General features: G+C 46.3%; 2 protein-coding genes across 6 annotated transcripts; one reads left to right on the top strand and one right to left on the bottom strand.

Annotated features, from left to right (window-relative positions):
- Nucleotides 1–182: 182 nt before the first annotated feature.
- On the bottom strand, nt 183–7,628 carry c23h6orf136 (chromosome 23 C6orf136 homolog). 3 transcript variants are annotated; one of them, XM_023809883.2, is made up of 7 exons: nt 7,417–7,628; nt 6,104–6,332; nt 4,660–5,346; nt 4,466–4,554; nt 3,346–3,546; nt 2,734–2,803; nt 183–2,322 (listed from the first exon to the last, which is right to left on the bottom strand). In XM_023809883.2, exons 2-7 carry the CDS (start codon nt 6,200–6,202, stop codon nt 2,179–2,181), a joined length of 1,290 nt encoding a protein of 429 aa, XP_023665651.1. In that variant the 5' UTR covers nt 6,203–6,332; nt 7,417–7,628; the 3' UTR covers nt 183–2,178. The 3 variants fall into 3 exon arrangements, with proteins under 3 accessions (XP_023665651.1, XP_023665652.1, XP_023665653.1); XM_023809884.2 differs by having other exon boundaries at nt 7,479–7,626; XM_023809885.2 differs by lacking the exon at nt 7,417–7,628 and adding an exon at nt 7,206–7,399.
- Nucleotides 7,629–8,264: 636 nt separating this feature from the next.
- Nucleotides 8,265–20,660, top strand: abcf1 (ATP-binding cassette, sub-family F (GCN20), member 1). 3 transcript variants are annotated; one of them, XM_023809801.2, is made up of 27 exons: nt 8,265–8,493; nt 9,325–9,371; nt 9,512–9,586; nt 9,917–10,037; nt 10,476–10,510; nt 10,668–10,766; nt 11,889–11,948; nt 12,373–12,468; nt 12,624–12,689; nt 12,933–13,019; nt 13,096–13,188; nt 13,726–13,848; nt 14,133–14,233; nt 14,722–14,807; nt 15,118–15,257; nt 15,879–16,027; nt 16,426–16,509; nt 16,670–16,794; nt 16,926–17,038; nt 17,761–17,932; nt 18,162–18,236; nt 18,375–18,445; nt 18,593–18,625; nt 19,314–19,482; nt 19,593–19,657; nt 19,752–19,824; nt 19,959–20,660. In XM_023809801.2, the coding sequence occupies exons 1-27, from the start codon at nt 8,436–8,438 to the stop codon at nt 20,123–20,125; spliced, it is 2,583 nt and encodes an 860-aa protein (XP_023665569.1). In that variant the 5' UTR covers nt 8,265–8,435; the 3' UTR covers nt 20,126–20,660. The 3 variants fall into 3 exon arrangements, with proteins under 3 accessions (XP_023665569.1, XP_023665568.1, XP_023665570.1); XM_023809800.2 differs by having other exon boundaries at nt 12,930–13,019; XM_023809802.2 differs by lacking the exon at nt 11,889–11,948 and having other exon boundaries at nt 12,930–13,019.
- The last annotated feature ends 2 nt before the right edge of the window (nt 20,661–20,662 follow it).

Here is a 20,662-nt window from a genome sequence, read left to right as displayed (position 1 = left end):
GTGACCGACCAATGAAACTACAGGCAGTCTGGGCCACATCTGGAGATGAATGTTAGAGGATTTTTTTTTCCTCCCTTAAATTGTCAAGCGTATTAAGTGTGCTCTACCACATTTTATTATAGAAGTTAGAGCTCCCATCGAAGGAAAGGCGGCAGCGAGTGACCAAGAACGACACCAGACAATCGTTTTACAATATTTAGTTGCTCAAACATTTACCCAAAGGTAATCACTTACGGCAACTTAGATATCGACACATACATCCGCACACGTCCTGCAGGGGGGGCTCTTCATATGGCATAACAGTGGCGCCCCTATTCTGAGTTCAGGCTTAACATAAAATCATCCAGGTCCTTAAGTGCTACGTCCTTAAGTGCTACCTCTTCAGTTGCTGGTCCGTGCAAAGTGGTCGTGCTTTAAACGCCAAGAGTATGATGCTGTAACAAGGAGCACAGCCTTGCAGCTTCCGATCATCAGTCCACATCCGTTCTTCCCACACACCTCCAGGAAGTGTTTTAGTGTCCAAGGTGAGGGTGAGGTTTTCCATGAACGTTCAATCTGGTCTTAAGGTGCCTTAGACACTGGTTCATGTCACGTGTATTATTGCACTTACAGGATAACACAGACACTCACGATCACTCAGCACAGTGGTTTCTTATTTTATACTCTGAAATGACCTGATCGAACTAGACTCGGCCCTGAACATATACACAGCTGTCAGTTGAACTGCCTTTACTCTGATCTTAAATCGAAAAGTGAACAGCTAAGATTGGATGAATGAACAACATTCTTAATTACGCTAAAATGTATCTGGAGATTGATCAAGCATAATTTTTACTTGTGGCAGCCATCTTCACGTTCACGCCACTTTAGACTATTATAACATAAAGGTTGGTCTGAACAGACCTTAAAAAACACAATCGGTATGCTTTTGAAAGAAATATTCTAGAGACTTCTATCCAGGCTGCCAGGCACAACTGAAATCAGGGCTTCACGTGACGGTTAGGCCAATTCTGGCAGAAGGCACATCTCTGAAGCTCTGCATCCATGATCCGTAGCATAGCCTATGTACTGGTGAGAGCTTCATTCAGCTGATCATGGGAATTTTAGAATGTCTGGCGACACCGGAGGTCCAAACAGAATTTCAGACCTATGAACGGTCAGCCCAATGTCTCCATTCATCACAACTCAAGATAATCAGTCCAGAAAAGCATGTGATTTAGTGTCTAATACTCAACCCTGCACATTTGAGGTCTGGGTCCAGTCCTGGTACGACAAGATCGCAGAATGGTTTACCGGATTAGATTTAAGGAAAAATGCAGCACTGGCCAACAGGAAAAGTGAATTAAAAATTTTTTTGTTCTGACATACTAACTACACTCACTACACATCGACGATAAAGCTCTCTGCTGCCCCCTGGCTGTAAGAATGTTACATTTTAAGACAGACAAAGCTATTTTTTCCCCCCTCTCCCAAACTTTTGCTTTGGTTTAGCATGCTACTGCTAACTGAGTTAATTTGCTAAGAATTGAAGAAGTTAATAAATATACTGCATTTTAACTATAAAAATATTACAGAGAAATTTCTGGTTCTGTTACTCCTAAACCCCCAGTGTTAGCTCTGTTCAGTCGGCTTAGCGTCACTTGCTGTTCTAGGGGCATAAAGCAGAACATCGGCACACACATCACAGTATGGTACGTCACAGAGCAGCCAGAGTCTAGTGCAGAATGTTTATTCCCGGTACAGTTTCTGAATCGCGTGCAATGCTAATCCAGGTGGGGGCGCCGGCCTTTACACAGAGACTGCCGCGTGTACGAGCACACACACACACGCCAGCACACGTTGGGGGTGCCCATGCGTTTCACAAAGGGCCCTCTAGAGTGCAGCTTGACAGCCAGATGGTAATGACTCACTTTGGGGGGGTACTTCCGTAAAGAAACGAGACCTCGCGGACCTCGGCGTCGTGGGACCACGAACGCAGGTGGATCGATTTCCACGCCTCTCTTCACACCCTGGCTGGGATAGACAAACGAGTTCCTGCAGTCGGAGTTTAAGTTTTTGGCCTATAATCGGATCCTCTTCACTCCCATTAGCATTGGGACTTTCATGTGGAAAAGTGTCTCTCTAACCAACTCCCACCGTCTCCCCCTTTCGCTCTCTGCCTGCTGGCCCCCACGGGCCTCACTGCCTCCCCAGGCGCAAAGAGGACAGCAGGAAAGGCAGCAGATTCAGGGCAGGTCTGTGCTCCTGGACCCCAAGGGCCACCAAGGCACCAGCCAGGAGCGACGTAATTCGGGGCAGGACTGGGGGCTGCACCTGCATCACCTGAGAAAGAGCGCAGGGGTCAAATTGTGGCAGAGAGACCAGAAAAAAGCATGGGGGCGGGACTTGTTTGTGTATGGTTCTGTAAGCGTGGGGTGTCTCCCTGCAGAAACGCCCATGCCGGGACCAGCAGGGATTCTGAAGTTCATTTCAGTAGAGAAATCAGATCTCTGCAAGCAATGTAACTTAACCAGAGCGTCAAGCTGAGTAACAAATCACTATCTAATCGATCCAAGGACATTTCAAGACCTTTCAAGTCCATGTGCGGGTACACGTCTATTCTCGAAAAATAAATCAGATCTCCAATCAGATGTCGGTGACAGGTGACAGTGGGGCACACCCTAGCTTCCTCTATGTGCCCCTACATGAACAACTCTGCACGTCTCAGAAAGCTGGAAAGGTGCCTGGTCTTACCTTGTCCACCCTGTGACGGTGTATGAGTCCGTCTGGCCCCAGGTGGAACGTGGAGAAGGCATCGTAGCTCCTGTGGAGGCCAAAGGCAGCAAATTTCACACGGCACCATAAGCCTGAACCTTACAGAGCTCTGCTGGACACATAAACAGCGCGGCTGCGCTGCCAGCGACATCATGGTACAGTACATATCTAACTTATAATACCCATAATGCACCACGTATAGCTGGTGTAAACAACGCGGCTGCGCTGCCAGCCACATCATGGTACACTACTTATGTAACTTATAATACCCATAATGCACCACGTATAGCTGGTGTAAACAACGGGGCTGCACTGCCAGCGACATCATGGTACACTACATATCTAACTTATAATACCCATAATGCACTACGTATAGCTGGTGTAAACAACGGGGCTGCGCTGCCAGCCACATCATGGTACAGTACATATCTAACTTATAATACCCATAATGCACCACGTATAGCACGTATATATACACACACACACACACACACTTTTACACTAGAAATTCCCGGTAAGAGCCTCTCAGAAAGACAGGTAACCTTCCAAAGGCAGACCGAGTGCCTTGACCCCTCCTCCAGTAGAAGGTACCTGTAGAGAGGGGCCTTGTCCCGCCTGTAGAAGCGCAGCGGCATGAGGTGGTAGGGCTGCCCCCGCAGCCTCCAGCGCGCCCGCACCGTGCCGTCCTCGCTGTGCTTGGTCAGCTTCAGCACCTCCAGTCGCACATCGGCCATGTAGAGGCGGCAGAGCAGCTGCCACAGTGTCAGCGTTAGCTGGTACACCAACCGGCCCCTGGGGGAGCGGGGCGGGGGAACAGGGACAGGGGTGGGGGAGCGGGGCGGGTTGATTGCATTCACAGATTTTTATTTAATTGAATTTCCCCTTGTGAGGACCGAAAAAATGGTCCCCACAACATCAGAATAACAGGCTTTTATCACATTCTGATGACATTTGATCCCCACAGTGTAATGTATACCTGGAGCCCACACACATCATACTGATGCTGAGTCACTGCCCCCTGGAGGCCCATCTGGGCAGCTGCAAGCACAATGCATCCCTTGTGTTCGTCAGGGTTCCGCTCCGGAAACCCAAGGCTAAGCAGGGTGCTGCTTATTGTGACAACATTTAAAGAAGCCTGGGATTCAACATCCATGCAGACTTACACAGAAACTGAACCTACTGCACTCAGCAGCGCATTTCAATGTCCTCTGTTGTCAGCTGTTCTTCTTTCTTTCCTTCTTTGCCTTCCCCTTTCTCTGTTTTTGCATTATTCTAATATATTATCGGGATGACTCTGTTGTGAAAGGCTAAACTGACTTGAAATGTACTAGTTATTAATGATTTTAAGATGGCAGTTTTTTCCAAGACTGATGCAATTACTTAAGAGTACAACGGGAGACTTGAACAAGCCACCTTCACAGGATTTGTACTTGAGCAGAGCAGTAACTGCACACAAATCGATGTCCCTGTCTGAACGCCACATGCAAATTCTTGGAGCACGCCTGGCGATGTCTCTCTGCCCCCTCAAAGCTCTGGGGACACTACCCACAATGCAACACACCCTCTTCCATCTGTGCTTCTCGACCAAAGTCCTGCATTACTGCCTCACCTCCCCCCGCTCTTTTGCCCAGCGTTAGCACGCCCGTGTCGTTTAACTGGAAATATGCTAACGCGCTAATCGCTCGCTACGCGACGCGCGGCGGCTGTGTACCTCGTCTTCATGTTCAGCAGTCCATTAATGAACTCCACATCCATGGAGTACAACCCATAGTTGTGTCGCTTCACAAAGAAACTTGGCAACTGCAAATGCACAACAATAACGGTTTTGTTGCAACAAACTGCATTCCACCAGCAGTGATAATCTATTCACGTGTAACACACATTCTCACAATCTCCTTCTCTCACCTCAATCCTTAATGCTTCATACATAAGGGCCAGCTTCTCTTCTCGCTCCCTCTCTTGTTCGTTGTCTCTCCCTTCTCTTCCTCCATTCTCCAAGTAATTACAATGAGCAGCAGGAGGCGACAGACTGAGATCTGAGGCCTGCACCCGCAGCCCAATCCCCAGTCTTGATTTATCCTCATACCTGAACAGAGGCTCCGTGAATGGGCCATGGAAGCAATAGAATGGGGACCCTCGCACAAAGGGGGCAGGACAGCTCTCTGTCCGAAAGGAGCTATGGAAAGACTCCCTCTCTGCCCCCTCCTTGTCTCCGACTTCTCCTCGTACATTAATGTCGTCCTCCCTGGTTCCGTCGACGGTGGTTAAAGGGAGAAAGAGCCCTCCACGCTTTCCGGACCCTAGAGCTAAGAGCTCGCTGAGCTGGCCGGGGTCCAGCACCGGGATTTCCACTACAGTTCGCTGGCCTTGGAAATCTCCGGGGCCCAGCAGCACGCACAGGCTGACCGCCTTCTCCCAGTCCTCCTCCAGGATGAGCGTCTGGGCCAGGTGGCCGGCGGGTGGCCGGCGACTCGGCGACGGCTCAAACGCGAGCTGGCCAGCCTGCCCATGGCGCCAGCAGCGTGAGGGAGCGAGTGCCAAACAGATGTTGCCTATGGGTCGGGAGGGTCCGTTAAACGGCAGATCCAGGGCCTACAGAAGGAACAGTACAAGGTACCAACAGGAACACAAAATCACTGTAGGAGGAACCATACTTGCACATAACATATACAACTCTGGAAAAATTAAGAGACCACAGCAAAATTTTCGCAAACTCCAGCCTGACCCTTCCCTGCTTCTCATTGATGAAGGGCTTCTTCCTTGCTTTATGGGTCTTCAGTCCTGCTTCTAGGAGCCTGTTATGAACTGTCCTAGCAGTGCACTTCACACCAATTAATGTTTCCCATTCTTTGTGAAGGTCACTTGAGCTCATTCTCAGATTTATGATGCACTGTCAGATAAGTGGATTGTCATTTCTGCCATTAGAAAGTCCCCTCCGCCCTCTACCTGGCAGGTTTTTGGTCGTTCCCAGTGTCTCCTGCTTCACGTTTCAAACTCTGAGCCTGCAAGCAGCCTGCCTCACAGTGTAGCCTTCTACCAGCAAAACCAGGATTAAACCAAGATGTAAAAATGCAGATTTTAAAAAATATAGTGGTCTCTTAGTTTTTTCAGAGCTGTATGATTTAATAAGATTAAAGATTATGTCCAATATACAAGGAAATATTAGTTATTTTACATACATTTGATTGTATACACAAATATACTTCTGAAAAGTTATAAAATATACAAACAGGAAATAACTTTTAAAAGGTATCAAATGATGAATCGTCTAAAAACTGGAGGGATGTGTAGTTTTATCAGGGGTCCCTAAGTAACCAGGCAGTTACTGATCATTTGCAAAGTCTCATACCTGCTTGAGACACCAGGACTGTCGCTTGATTGGTTGCCGGCAGCCTTGACTCCTCCCACAGCCCACCATAAAGGCAATACCCCCTCTACACAAAGCCATTCAGCTCAATGAGCGGGGAAAACCCAGCAAACTGATAGGTCCAAAGACAAAGCCAGCTACTCTGTTGCCATTACATGGGCAAAAAACGGTTGTTCACTTCCTTAACTCCAACTCTTCTTTCTTCAAAACTCTAGCAAACATGGAAAGAAAAAGGGAAATAAACCTTCAATGTTTCTAGAGCAATTTTTACATTTGTTCTGTATTGCACCGCTTTTTGTCCTATTGTCCCTCATGCTCCTGTGTCCTCCTCGGTAACCGTGACATATGAATTTCATTGCTGTTCCGAACGTCTGACAATAAAACTAGAAACTTTTATTGGTTGTCACTCACAATCCAAAGTCAGAGTCCAGATTTCTGTAATGCTGAACACACAGATGTATACTAACAGCCAGACATCCAAACCAAGATGCATCCTGAAGTCTCTTCTTTGGGCTCAAGTCCAGCCCACTGCGTCCCTAACTGAATAAGCAGCAGTTGAATGTGAATGGAGGCATATGTTCCCAGAGGAATAAAATCCTTTGTGTTTTATAATATACAAAGTCTGGAGTTTAATTTGCTGGTCAACGTAAGGTCCTGGGAAAACTACATGATTAAGCCTTATAACCGATTATTTCAGTAACTGACCACAACAAGGAGCTCCTTTTACTGTTATTTTGCTGCAAATAAAACTTGACGTAATTTAGTATTTGTTCACTCGTACACTTACGTGGCGAGAGACCGTTTAATAACTTATTTAGGGTCAGAAAGATCGGGAAAATTTGAAATTATCTCAAGCATTTCAATGAACAGACTGAGCGGGATGGTGGTGTAGCCTGTAACATTCACGTCCAACAGCCCGAACCTCAGCATATCTTACAGGTTAAGCGACAAAAGGTGTAAATAAGCTCGTCGGGCAATGCAGATTTCGGACAAACCAATGCTTTGCACGATCGGCACTGTAAAGTCCCTTACAATAGTAGTTTCGTATTTGCAAAGCAGCCCGCCACGCACTGGTATCCCCTACCTGTTATACCACTAGCCGACGTAGCTAAAGCAGTCTACCGTTTACAGGCAGCCATAACTGAAGCCTCATAAAAGACACATTTTGTAGTTTGAAACTTCCCGAATCAAGTAACTATAGCACCCAAAGACTTTCAAAGAGGTTAACCAGCAGCCGATTCTTTAAAAAAAAACACCTATATGCACCAAAATAGCTTAGCCAACTAACCACATACCTGTCAACCACCAACAGAAAACCGACTGCGATCTAAAGCTCTTAACGTATTGAAGGCTTCACCTCCATAGCGTGTTGCCCATGCTGCACATTTATCGCTTCGTATTTCGCGAATAGAAAAGTCGCAGTTCATGTTGCACTAAATGTCATTCCATCTCTGTGCCCTTGTCCGACCGTGCGCCGCTCTGCGCATGCGTCGATACGTCTCTGGGAAAAAAACCGAAACGCAGGAGCCGTGCCCTTCGCCCGCGCACGCTGACCGGCTTGCAGCTGATTGGTTAAGCCGCAGCCAGATCTTGTAAAGTGGAGGACATGGGATTACAAGATCGCTTCACTAGTGGCTGGAAAGTTTTTTTGGACTGCAGTTACTTTGCGCATGAGATTGAGGAAAATACGATAATCTTTCGTTTCATTCTGCAGTATGACTGTTGTAGTGATTATATTGTGCATAGGAAATTTGCACATGTACGTTTTCCAAATGGGGTATACAGGTATTTGCATTACTAAATACTTGCTTATCCCGTTCCATTTAATTAATTTAACTTCTTACTGCCATCTCACATTACGCAAGTATACAGCTGTCACAATACAACATTTAATAAAAGTGACAAAGCAATCTTAACATAATTTGTAGATGCCACTACAGCTAATAAAAAGGGCTGATAAGTTGTTTAAGACAGACTGGAGTCAAATAGTAATTAAGAAAACTATAGATTTACCTGTCTGTTAAACAATGTTATTTCCATGACAATTATAACGTCATCCCGTGACAGCGTTGCTGGACAGGACAGTCCTCTCGACCGGTTGGTGGCGCTGTGATATATGAAGGCACCTCTGAGGTTTTCTAAGTATGCCCGAAACTCTGTAGTAACTAGCGCCGGAAAAAAAAATCAGGCCGCATGTGTGACTGACTAACTGTCTTGCCTGCCCGCCCGGTAATATAAGTTGAGACAGTTGTTAGGTAATTTTATTAATATCACACAATAAGTTGTCAGTTTTTGCCTAAGTTTAAAGACGAAAATGCCCAAAAAAGCGAAAGAGGTGCCAGAATGGGAGGGAGACGAAGCTGCGCCGGCAGGTAACGCTGAATAGCACATAGTATTCTTTAACCAGCAGTTTGCTCATCTCTTTCGCATATAATGTCTTGTGATGGGTTGACAGTTTTTGTTACGCATATAAAAGAGTAAAACAAATAACGCTTATATGTTTTAGGTCACGGCTACTTACATATGTATTGGTTTTTGGCAGCCTTTAGCTATTCTGGTAGAAGTACTTGTTATTGGATGGGTGTTACATCACGATCTCTGGCGAGTTAGCTAGCCAGCTATTAAAACTGAACCGATATCATAATATATACTCCTCGGCGAGCTGGATAGCAAGGCTGGTTAATTTTAGCATGTTATTTTGCCGCTCATTTTGCTTACTTAACCCGATTGAGGTGCTTGTCGCTTTGTGTATGATTCACATTCCTTTGCCATCTCCTACCCTTTTAGTGTTGATAAAATCACCCATCCATCTTCTAACCGCTTATCGGGCTTGGAGTCTATCCCAGGTAGCACAGTGACAGTGCACAAGACTCTGGTTGGGGTCCCGGCTGGTTAGTTTACACACACACGCACACACACACACACACGATCATACTTTATATCCAGTTAACCTAGTTGCATGTCTTTGCATGAGTTCGAGTGAAAAGTGAAGTACCCGGAGGAAACAAACGCAAAACAGAGCGGACATTAAAACTCTATACCTACAGAGCACAGTTGCAGTTTGAACCCGCAACTCAGTAGGTGTGGAGCGCGGTGGCGCATGTCGTTTTGTGCACTTTGCATAGAGAAAGGTGATGATGTGACTTCTTCTATGTTGAAGCACTTTTAATTAGGGTGATTGATTCTCCAATCTGTCGTTGTAGAAAAAGCTGTAAAAAAGGGCAAGAAAGATAAGAAGGCAAAGAAATCAGTAAGTACTGTTACTATAGATGCATTTTCTTTTTCAGGTTGACATTTTCAGATAAGCTATTGTGATTGTATTTTTTTTTAACAATCTGGGTTTATCTGAAACAAAACTATTCATACACACTTTTTCAATGTCTGTCTCAGTTCTTTGAGGAATTGGCTTCAGATGTCAAAGAAGAGAAGGAAGAGCCCGTCGTTAAGGAGACTCACGGAAAGCAGGTACAAGATGATATGAGGCAGCCTCCCCCTCCCATTGAGTGCTTATGTGTCATGTGGCCCTGGAGTGAAAAACCTGGTAAAAGCAGAATCCTATAACCTATAAAGAATCTGTGCAAAAGCTAAAAACAAGATAGTGGGAAAATGTAGTTCTTTGTCTATACATTTACACACTTTACTCTACACTGTAGAGAGAGAAAAATATATATATAATTTATTTCCTGGACAAATATTGCCACTTGGCTTCAGATTCTCCCCCCACAAGCGTGGCTTAACAAAACTACCTATTTAGTATTCCTGTTATGTGACTGTGCCCTGCTTCATAAATCCCAGCCCCAGAAGAAAAAGAAAGATCGCAGAAAAGACCGAGGTGGGGATGATGAGGAAGATGAGGTGATGGAGAGACTCAAAAAGCTATCAGTGCAGCCCAGCGATGATGATGAGGAAGATGATGGTAAAGCAAATGATCATTGCATTTGTTTATGATGCAGACATCTTTCTGAAGAACTGTCGAAGAAGAGATCATACAGAAGAACCTCTGTACCTTAAATAGCATCACTATTTCCTAATACAAGGTTCCTTCATTTTTGTATGACTTGTGTCATTCTGATGATTGGCCTGATTAAAATTGTATATAGGAAGATACTTTTCTCACTGGGACCTTGTTTATCACTGAAGCAGCATTATTTCCTCTCGCTCTCTCACTTTCAGTCACCATGTAGCATCGCACTTACAGTGCTGCATTCTGTCTTATTAGTTTATTTTGTTATTAGTGTACAGTTCAAAATATTCTGTGAAAATGTTGCTGTCTGTGTTTAATGATATTGGGTAATTTCAGCACTGATCTGAAAAAGCCTGATGTAAACTTTTGTTTTTCCTGTTTCTGTTTTAGTTGTTGTGCAGAACAAAGGTGGCAAGAAAACTAAGGTGAGCCTTTTGGCAGATGAATGTGCCGTGCTAGCTGCTGTAAGGGATAGGCTGTGGTGCTCTTAATCTCGTTCCATATACCTCAGTGGTGTTGCAGTGATGCTGGATGAGCGTATGACAATTTTGGTAATTCATCTCTGGCTATTCTGTACCTCAGGGCATGAATATATTTGCCGCTCTGAGTCAGGAACAGAGCGACGAGGATGATGCTGGCAAAGAGGAGGAAGATGAGAGACCAGGGAAGAAGAATAGCAAGGTCAGCGCTGATGCATGGGTGATCTTAGAGATGGGAGAAATGTAGTGTTGGATCCAGATGTTAGTTGGATAATGGTTTACTGGTAATAACTATGTAACTTAGTCTGGCAGTATCTGACAGAGCAGCCAATGGGAAGCAGGTTGAATGATCGTCAATCCAGTCTTTGGCTCCTTTTACTCCATTCTGTTTGGTAGCAGTGTGTTCATTGGCCGGCCCCTGCTGCTTCCCTGGGTCAGGGATGTCCCAGTCAGGATGTCTTGTGAGTTTTATAATTAGCCTCCAAACCCCATGGCTCGTCTCACATCTTTGTTTCATCCCAGGTATGAGCCAAAAAAAAAAAATGGGTCAAATCACTGTGCACTAAGCTGTTCGTTATGGTCTTGGTGCTGATTCCACATCTGTGCTTTTTTTCTGTACGTGAAAAGCCAAACCTTTTGTTCTCTCTCCCCCCCCATCACTGACATTCTAACCAGATGCTCCTTGTCATTATTAACTGAAATGAAACCCATGTGTTCAGCGTGTCATTAACACTGCAGTGAGTCTTCAGTAACCACATAACTCGGTGTTTCCCAATCCAGTCCTCGGGGACCTACATACAGTCCATGTTTTTGCTCCCTCCGAGCTCCCTGTCAGACAGTCTGTGTTTTTGCTCCCTGTCAGACAGTCCGTGTTTTTGCTCCCTGTCAGACAGTCCGTGTTTGTGCTCCCTGTCAGACAGTCCGTGTTTGTGCTCCCTCCGAGCTCTGATAGAAACATGGACTGTCTGTGGGTCCCTGAGGACCAGATTTTGAAACACTGACGAATGTCCCTGCTTCCGCGTCCTGTCAGTGCCCCTCCCCTCGTGCTCTTCCTCAGTTACTGTTCGCATCCTCTCTCCATCCTTTCCTCGTTTTGTCACACCGCCGCCGCTCTCAGTCCATCATCCCATCCTGACCATCATCTCGTAACTTGGTGTTTCAAAGCCAGGGACTCTCTCGGGATTTTCCACGCCGGTTCTGTGAATTATCTGTTGCATGCTTTCTGGGTGCCGTAAAGACGAGGGGCATTCCCTGTCGGAACTGTGACGCAGGGGTTTGGTTCCACGGGCTGTGGCCGTATAAAGATACTGTCTGTGTGACGCAGGATGAGGGCGTCAAGGCGGCAAAGAAGACAAAGGACAAAGCTAAGGCCAAGAAAATAAAAGTGGGTAATAAACTGACCCCCCACCCCAGCCACCCTCTGCTCCTTCCCATCTTTCCCTTCCTTACCCCCAAATCCCTCGTTCCTCTTCCCTGCTACATTCTCCTCTCCATTAATGTTTCTTATTAATGTTACAGGACTGTTGCTCTTATCCAATCGAAAACCTTGTCTTGTCAATAAACATCATCAAATTGAACGTTTGCCAAATTCATGTTAAGTGTCCCACACCGAGCTCACTTGGCTTGACACCAACGTGATTGACTGATGCTCTAATCCTGGGGTGGTCACTGCAGTCTGATCCAATCTGTAGTCTGGACACATGGTGGTTTTATTTCAGACCTGGAATATTGCTATAATTATGGTTACCAAGCATTGTTGTACTGTGAGGGACAGGGTGTAAGGGGCTCTTTCCGCTTTGAATGGCCAGGAAGCTTCAGACGATGAAGAGGAGTCAGAAAAGAAGGATGAAGATGAAAAAAAGAAAACTGCAAAGAACAAGAAAGTGGTTCCAAAGCCGGGAAAGGTGAGCCCCAGCCCAGGGGGGGGGGCTCTGCCAGCTCCATGCTGTGTTACATTGGACCCGGCACTGGTTTTTCATGGGTCCTGGTCTTGCCACAGAAGCGCCATTTCTATAGAATGTACTTATGGTCCCTGTAAGATGGGCTCTGGTCCTTACAGGCATCGGACGAGGATGAGGAAAAGGAAGACAAACAGGGGAAGAAGGGAAAGCAGGATAACCAGAAGGTAAGTCGGTTCAAACAGAGCTCACCCTGCCACAGCACGGCCAGTTTCTCTCATGGTTTGACTCTACGTCAAGTTTTTAAAGTGACTTTGGGCTGGTGGTCACTTGAGACCCACAAAGGTACAGGTGGGTGGGTTTGGCGTGTTGGGGGTGGGTGTCATGTCAGGCAGGAGCATCAGGGTGTGGCTCTCTGCCTGTCAGTATCCTACAATGCACTTTGAGAGCAAACTCGTGTCACCCAGCAGGTGAAGGCCGCCCCACCGCCGTGGCGAGAGGAGGAGGAGGACGACGACGAGGATGAAGAGAAGAGTGAGGGAGAGGACGTGTGCAAGGTACAGCGTGTTTGCCCCTGCAGATGACTGGGTACCCAACACGGTGCCTTCAACGTTATCTGTCTGCTGCTGTCAGGACGCCTACGATGAGGGGGATCATGGGAAGGAGGAGGCTGTTGATCCCTATGCCAACTTGAGCAAAAAGGAGAAGAAGAAGAAGAAGAAACAGGTGAAAACCCTGGGCTTTGTTTGGTTGTCCAGCCCATTAAACAATGGTCAGATATTCAATGAGCTGTGAAATGTGCTTTGGGGAAAATACATACAGGAAGTGAAATGTGTTTTTGAAGAAGTTTGGGTAAATTTCTTGCTGGATCCATGGTTGGGCAGTTGCTATGTCATGTCAAGTGAGCTTTATTAGTATACCGTCCATATACAGGTATACTGTGGCACTAAATAGGGCTCGCCCAGGACCATAGTGCAGCACAGAACCGCGGCGATTAGGGGGGGGTTTCACGGTACTTAAGGTGCAAAATGGGACGGTGCAACACAGGGGGGCTGGACTCAAGGATGCACATGCATGTAAACAAGATATGACAACAGCAGCATAATGGAGTGGAATAAAGACAAATACTAAATAGATTAACTTTAAGATATTTGTTTGGGGATTGTATGGGATTGAAGAGTATATCTGCAGTCTGCACGCAGTGCAGCGAGGCCGTGAAGTGTGGGGGTGGGAATAATTCCTCTCTCCGCCCCCCCCGTGCAGCTGGAGTACGAGAGACAGGTGGCGACCGTGCGAGCCCAGAGTGCGGCGGAGGGGGACTTCTCCGTGTCCCAGGCCGAGCTGTCCTCTAGGCAGGCCATGCTGGAGAACGCCTCCGACATCAAGGTGACCCCCTGGACTTAAAACCTATTTTTGGTTGATGCTTTTTAAAAAAAAAAATGCAATCAAAGCATCCTAGTTTACAAACAGTGTAGCCATAGAGGAGGGACCTGCTTCTATGTTAACATACCAGTGCTTGCTTCCCTTATTTTTGGCTTAATAGTATGAAAGTGTTTGAAACACAGCACATGAGAGTGAGGACGTTGTTTCAAAATAGTTTTGGTGTCTGCTAGGACACCAAAGGACCACTGGACTTGGGTGTTCATTGCATGCTTTCTGTGTTTTCTCAGTTGGAAAAATTCAGTATATCTGCCCATGGGAAGGAGCTGTTTGTCAACGCAGACCTGTTGATTGTGGCAGGAAGGCGGTATGGTTTGGTCGGGCCCAACGGGTGAGTGTCCCCTTTGCCACCCCTCTCAGCGTTCCAGTCCCGTCAGTGTGACGTGTGACAGAGGACATCCTAGGAGAATCCAATAACTGCACTGTCAGCAGTTTGAAGCCATTTTGAAGCCTGGTCAAATTGTCTTTTCAGTCAAAGTAAAGAAATACCTTTACTTGGAAAAAGTTTGGAACATTCGACATTGAAAGAATATTAACCCCTGGAGAGGATGGGGGGGGATTGTGTTTCCTCACAATTGAAAACTAGAATGTTGTCAGATACATGAGTGCTCATCTGCGAAACTTTGTAAACCCTATTTGCAAGTCTAGTTTTCTAGTCTGCTTTCTAGTTTAATATTGTGTGCCTTGATAATCCGTTTGTTTTCTCTGTCTTTTCTTATATTATGCTTTGTTTAACTCCTGACTTGGTTTGAAAGGTCCTACAGTTGAGTGTGTAACTGATTTCTCTCTGTCTCCCTCCTTCTCTCGTCACTCTTTCAGCAAAGGGAAAACCACTCTCTTGAAGCACATCGCAAACCGAGCCCTCAGCATCCCTCCCAACATAGACGTCCTGCTCTGTGAACAGGGTACGGCTCTCACTGTGTGTTTGTCTCTGTCCCTTTTGTTTCTCGGTCAGCGTCTGAAGATTAACCACATCAGTCACTGTTATAGCTCCAGAATGGGATTTTGTGAGACGTGTATTGTTTTTAACAGCTCATTGTGAGATCTCGTAGTTGTTAGAGCCATTGTTTGATTCCCATCTTATGTTACTAATGAAATAAGAAACAAAAATTGGAAAAAGACCTTAGCTTAACACGGAACGTTTCAGAGAGCTCTATGTGGCGTCACTGTGACATTGTAGCGGCTCTTCCCTGACCTCTTCCCGCATTCCTGCAGAGGTGGTTGCGGACGACACTCCAGCGGTGGAGGCCGTGCTGAAGGCGGACACCCGCAGGCTGAAGCTGCTGGAGGAGGAGCGGCAGCTGCAGAACCTTCTGGAGAAGGGCGAGGACAGCGTGAGCGAGAGGCTGCAGAAGGTGAGGGAGGCGCGGCGGTCCTGCTCCCTCCTGTCCCGTAACGTTGCTGTCCAGTTCTCCCTGCATCTCCACCTCCTTTGTTTCTCTTTGAAACAACATAAGCACTGTGTTAAGCTGTTGTTGCTCCGGTATTTGATCCTGCTCTCTCTCTGTGATCCTCAGTGCTCTCTCTCTCTGTGATCCTCAGTGCTCTCTCTCTCTGTGATCCTCAGTGCTCTCTCTCTCTCTGTGATCCTCAGTGCTCTCTCTCTCTCTGTGATCCTCAGTGCTCTCTCTCTCTCTGTGATCCTCAGTGCTCTCTCTCTCTCTGTGATCCTCAGTGCTCTCTCTCTCTCTGTGATCCTCAGTGCTCTCTCTCTCTCTGTGATCCTCAGTGCTCTCTCTCTCTGTGATCCTCAGTGCTCTCTCTCTCTCTCTGTGATCCTCAGTGCTCTCTCTCTCTCTCTGTGATCCTCAGTGCTCTCTCTCTCTCTCTGTGATCCTCAGTGCTCTCTCTCTCTCTCTGTGATCCTCAGTGCTCTCTCTCTCTCTGTGATCCTCAGTGCTCTCTCTCTCTCTCTGTGATCCTCAGTGCTCTCTCTCTCTCTGTGATCCTCAGTGCTCTCTCTCTCTCTCCCTCAGGTGTACGAGGAGCTGCGGGTGATCGGTGCCGCTGCCGCCGAAGCCAAGGCCCGCAGGATCCTAGCGGGTCTCTCCTTCACCCCCGAGATGCAGAACAGACCCACCAAGAAGTTCTCTGGAGGTTGGCGGATGAGGGTCTCCCTGGCCAGGTGGGTCTGCGCACCCACATGACTTCCGACCTTGATCTACAGCTGGCCGCCTAAATCAGTTGAGCTTGGTAAAGATGCCAGTCATACAATGACTAGATGAGTTTTGCCCCTCCATCCGTAGCTTATTGCTGATAACAATTCGCTGTAGCCAATTGGTTGAAACTAATCTTGGGTGGTATTTAATTTTTCATACCAATATATGGTATTTTGAAAATATTTTCAAAAGCACAGCTATTCTGATATGATGAAACCTTGGTGATAAAACCTGGGAGTTCCTGACACTGAATGAGAGTTCCTTTTATCCGGACTGATGTATCCCTTGGTACATGGAGGATCCTGCCTAGTGCCTCCTCATTCATGTCAGCAGATGGATGTAAAGGTTATGCTCTCTCCTCCAGAGCACTGTTCATGGAGCCAACTCTGCTCATGCTGGACGAACCCACCAACCACCTGGACCTGAATGCCGTCATCTGGCTCAACAAGTATTTGTCACATTGTCATTGCGTGTCATCTGTTCTGTAGTTCTTTCTGGAACTCCTGTCATGTTAACTCCACCCTGCTCTGTTTTTCTTTTTTGTTTTTTTGAGCTCTACCAACTAACACCCCTAACTACTTCTCACTGGGCCCTTTCCTTGTCTTCAGCTACCTACAAGGATGGAAGAAAACCCTTCTCATTGTGTCCCATGACCAGAGCTTTCTAGACGACGTGTGTACTGACATCATCCACCTGGACAACCAGAAGCTGTATTACTACAGGGGCAATTACTGTGAGTACCTACAATCGACACGACGGGTGTATTTGTGAGAGGTGATGCGTCCATGTCTGTTTGTTCCGCTGCCTTGGCCAGCTGTTTCTGTAGCCGTACAAACATCAGAAAATGGCCGCCTTTCCCCCCAGTGACCTTCAAGAAGATGTATGTGCAGAAACAGAAGGAGCTACAGAAACAGTACGATAAACAGGAGAAGAAGCTCCGAGATCTGAAGGCTGGAGGGAAGTCCACCAAACAGGCCGTGAGCGTCCCACCATGAGCCAACTTGAATTACATTCATCTCATATCTGCTTTATGAAAGCATATGCGGTAACACTATGAATGCCATGTCTGTAACAATCTATGAAGACATTCAGAAAACATTAAGCATTATAAAAATAGCTATAGATATTTATAAAAAGGCATAACACATTATTGCCATTTTTCTTATGCATTATGAATGCGCTATGAATCTGCCATGTATAATTTACTTCAGATACCTTCATAATGCAGTACAAAGTATCCTTAATTCTTATACTGATCCTTATAATGCATTATGAATGTATCTATAGTGCATTATAGATGACGGCTTCATTGGAGCTTATGAAGCATTATAATCACTATAATGGCTTGTAACGCTTAATAGAAGATGCTGTAATGCTTTATTAATTCTCATACTGACCATTTTAATGTATTATGAGGGTATCTATAGTGCATTATAGATGACGGCTTCATTGGAGCTTATGAAGCATTATAATCACTATAATGGCTTGTAACGCTTAATAGAAGATGCTGTAATGCTTTATTAATTCTCATATTGACCATTTTAATGTATTATGAGGGTATCTATAGTGCATTATAGATGACAACTTTAAGTGATACCGAGTGTGCTTTTATTTTCCATGTGAGTCTGGCGTCCATCGTTGGAGGTGAGCGCTCCTGTCTGCGCTCCTGTCTGATTCTCACCCCCGCTGCGTGTTTCAGGAGAAGCAGACGAAGGAGGCCCTGACACGGAAGCAGCAGAAGGGGAAGAAGAAGGGGGCAGAGGAGGAGAGCCAAGAAGTGATGGAGCTGCTTAAGAGACCCCGAGAGTACACCGTCAAGTTCACGTTCCCCAACCCACCCCCGCTGTCCCCCCCAATCCTGGGGCTGCACAGTGAGTCGGCTCGCCCCACCCGACCTGAGGAACCTCCGGGACTCCTCTAGTTTTGAACACATCTTCAGTCAAACAATTTTACAGGCATTTTTGGTTGTTGCTAAATTAGGACAAAGAGATAAAAGAAACGGAGTAGTCAGAATCCAAACCGCTCTATCGTTCTGAGTTTTTGTTTTTCGACTAGTGTCAAAAACGTGGCCGCGTCCGTCGGTCTGTCTGTCTGTTGCAGGTGTCGACTTCACCTACGAGGGTCAGAAGCCTTTGTTCAAAAATGTGGATTTTGGTATCGACATGGATTCTAGGAGTAAGCGAGTCTTCCCTCTAATAAGCCCACTGCCTCTGTTTCATTGATAAGATGTTTATATATATATGCATTAAGTATAATGTAAATTACATTATCCTGAAAAATGATTATTTTCATTCTCCTGTCCCTTGCCTCCAGTTTGCATAGTTGGACCCAATGGTGTTGGGAAGAGCACCATACTGCTGCTGCTAACTGGCAAACTGAATCCTGTGAGTCTGTCTCTATGCCTCTAGGACCCTGTGGGGACGTAGCGTCTTTTGTAAACCCCTCTGGGCACAAGTGAAGTTCGTTTGCTGTCATTTTTTTTATTACCATGTTGTGAGACCAGCTGTGATGTGGATTGTGGTGTGTTGCAGACTCGAGGAGAGATGCGAAAGAACCATCGATTGGTAAGTGTCTGCATGTGCAGCGGCAGTGAGGGTGGTCAGGGGGTTGGGGCGCTGTACCCAAAATCGGAACATCACTGGTCCAGATCCCAAAGTCGGCAGAGTGATTTCACTGTTGGGCCCTTGAGCAAAACCCTTAACCCAGGGGTGGCCAAACTTATCCGCAAAGGGCCGCTGTGTATGCAAGTTTTTGGGATAACCTGTAGGTCAGCTGTTCAAACCCAGGTGTGAGGACTCCTCAGCCAATCAGTCCTCTAATTATCTAACTAGGGAGTTGCTGCAAAAACCCACGCGGATAATATTGGCCACCCCTGCCTTAACCCCTAGTTGTTCCTGGGACAGTCTGACCTTAATTTCAATTGTACGTGACTTTTATCCAAAGTGTCAGCTAAAAGATGATGTAAAAAATTAAAATATGCAAGTTTGTGTATAGTTTGCTTTAGGTCAATTATGATTCTTGTGCCCCCCCCCAGTGATTTTTAAGTTGATGGATAAATCTATTTCTGTAAACACAAGTAAGTTCAGACCACTATAAGGTCACACAAGTATTGATTAATCCGTTCACAGCTTCCGGGAATGCATCGTGATGGGGATGCGGTTTTGCCATTTACTTCAGAGTTTTGAGGAATACATGGAAATGGAATGTGGCGCTTTAACAAAGATCTTCAGGTGGTTCATTTGCTCCCTGCAGAAAGTTGGCTTCTTTAACCAACAATATGCCGACCAGTTGAACATGGAAGAAGCTGCTACAGAATACCTGCAGAGGAATTTCAACTTGCCCTACCAGGACAGCAGGAAGTGCTTAGGACGATTTGGCCTTGAGAGTCACGCACACACAATCCAAATCTCCAAGCTGTCAGGTAGCTGGCTGGTCTCTCTCTGTCACCTTGGGTGGTAGGCCACTGAAGAACCTTGTGGGATGCTGGGGTGGCTTTGCATGACTTGTGTGTCCCACCCTGTGTGTTTACAGGAGGTCAGAAAGCCAGAGTGGTGTTTGCGGAGTTGGCGTGTCGGCAGCCCGATGTCCTCATTCTGGTTGGTCTTCTCCGATGAAGTTGTCTGAGATTCTAAAAAGTTGTCCTTTGGCATCAATCTGAATACCTGACACACCTCTTTGTTTGTTTGTTAGGATGAACCCACAAATAACTTGGACATCGAGTCGATTGATGCCTTATCTGAAGCCATCAACGAGTATAAAGGAGGTATGGCTTTCAGTAGAACACTTATGCCGATTTGTTCTTTAACAGGTTGTTGTTGGAATGAGTGCGATTGCGCAGGTATACTACGGTATGTTTGTGCTGCCCTGGTCACCTGCATCCGCTCTCCTCTCCTCTAGCCGTGATCATCGTGAGCCACGATGCCAGGCTCATCACTGAGACCCAGTGCCAGCTGTGGGTGGTGGAGGACCGTACCATTAACCAGATTGATGGGGACTTCGAGGATTACAAGCGGGAAGTCCTGGAGGCGCTGGGGGAGACACTGGCTCACAAGTCTAAGGAATGAATGGGCTAAGGGGAGATGCAGAACAGAGGGCCAAATTAAGCACATACTACACCGTGTGAATGCGGGGGGTGGGGCTTGGGCATGCATTGTTGTGACCTCTCAACCAATAAAGCTCCTGAACTGACCACTCACTGGAGTATATCATGTCCTTTAAGGAAAATTGGGAGAGAGGGGATTGGCAACACTCCGGCATAGACACAGACTAGACTTAAATTGCCCAGTTGTGCTCCTTTAGCACAGAGGTGGGCAATCTAACCCAGAAGGGGCCGGCGTGTATGCAAGTTTTTGCTGCAACAACGCAAGTAGATTGGCTGAAGAGTCCTCACACTGGTGTTTGAACAGCTGACCTAAATGTTATCCCAAAAGCCTACATACACACTAGCCCTTTGCGGATGTGATTGCCCGCCCCTGCTGTAGCGTGTTGAGTTAACACGCTGCTAGCAGAGGCCCCTCAAATGTATTTAAACATACTTCCTTGACATTTAGAAATTCATATTCATTAAGGTGGAAAACAGAAATAAAGCAATGGATTTTACA

Source organism: Paramormyrops kingsleyae, chromosome 23 (genome assembly GCF_048594095.1).
Source record: "Paramormyrops kingsleyae isolate MSU_618 chromosome 23, PKINGS_0.4, whole genome shotgun sequence".
Classification (NCBI taxonomy): Eukaryota; Metazoa; Chordata; class Actinopteri; order Osteoglossiformes; family Mormyridae; genus Paramormyrops; species Paramormyrops kingsleyae.
This window is presented reverse-complemented; position numbering and strand designations above follow the sequence as displayed.

Coding starts and splice junctions, on each gene's coding strand:
- c23h6orf136 (XM_023809883.2), bottom strand. CDS start 6,202: ATGGCTTTGTGTAGAGGGGGTATTGCCTTTATGGTGGGCTGTGGGAGG. Junction 4,555..4,659: donor ATGAAGCATTAAGGATTGAG/GTGAGAGAAGGA, acceptor GTGCATTTGCAG/TTGCCAAGTTTCTTTGTGAA. Junction 3,547..4,465: donor CTGCTGAACATGAAGACGAG/GTACACAGCCGC, acceptor CCGCTCCCCCAG/GGGCCGGTTGGTGTACCAGC.
- abcf1 (XM_023809800.2), top strand. CDS start 8,436: ATGCCCAAAAAAGCGAAAGAGGTGCCAGAATGGGAGGGAGACGAAGCT. Junction 13,849..14,132: donor AGAACGCCTCCGACATCAAG/GTGACCCCCTGG, acceptor GTGTTTTCTCAG/TTGGAAAAATTCAGTATATC. Junction 14,234..14,721: donor GGTTTGGTCGGGCCCAACGG/GTGAGTGTCCCC, acceptor TCACTCTTTCAG/CAAAGGGAAAACCACTCTCT.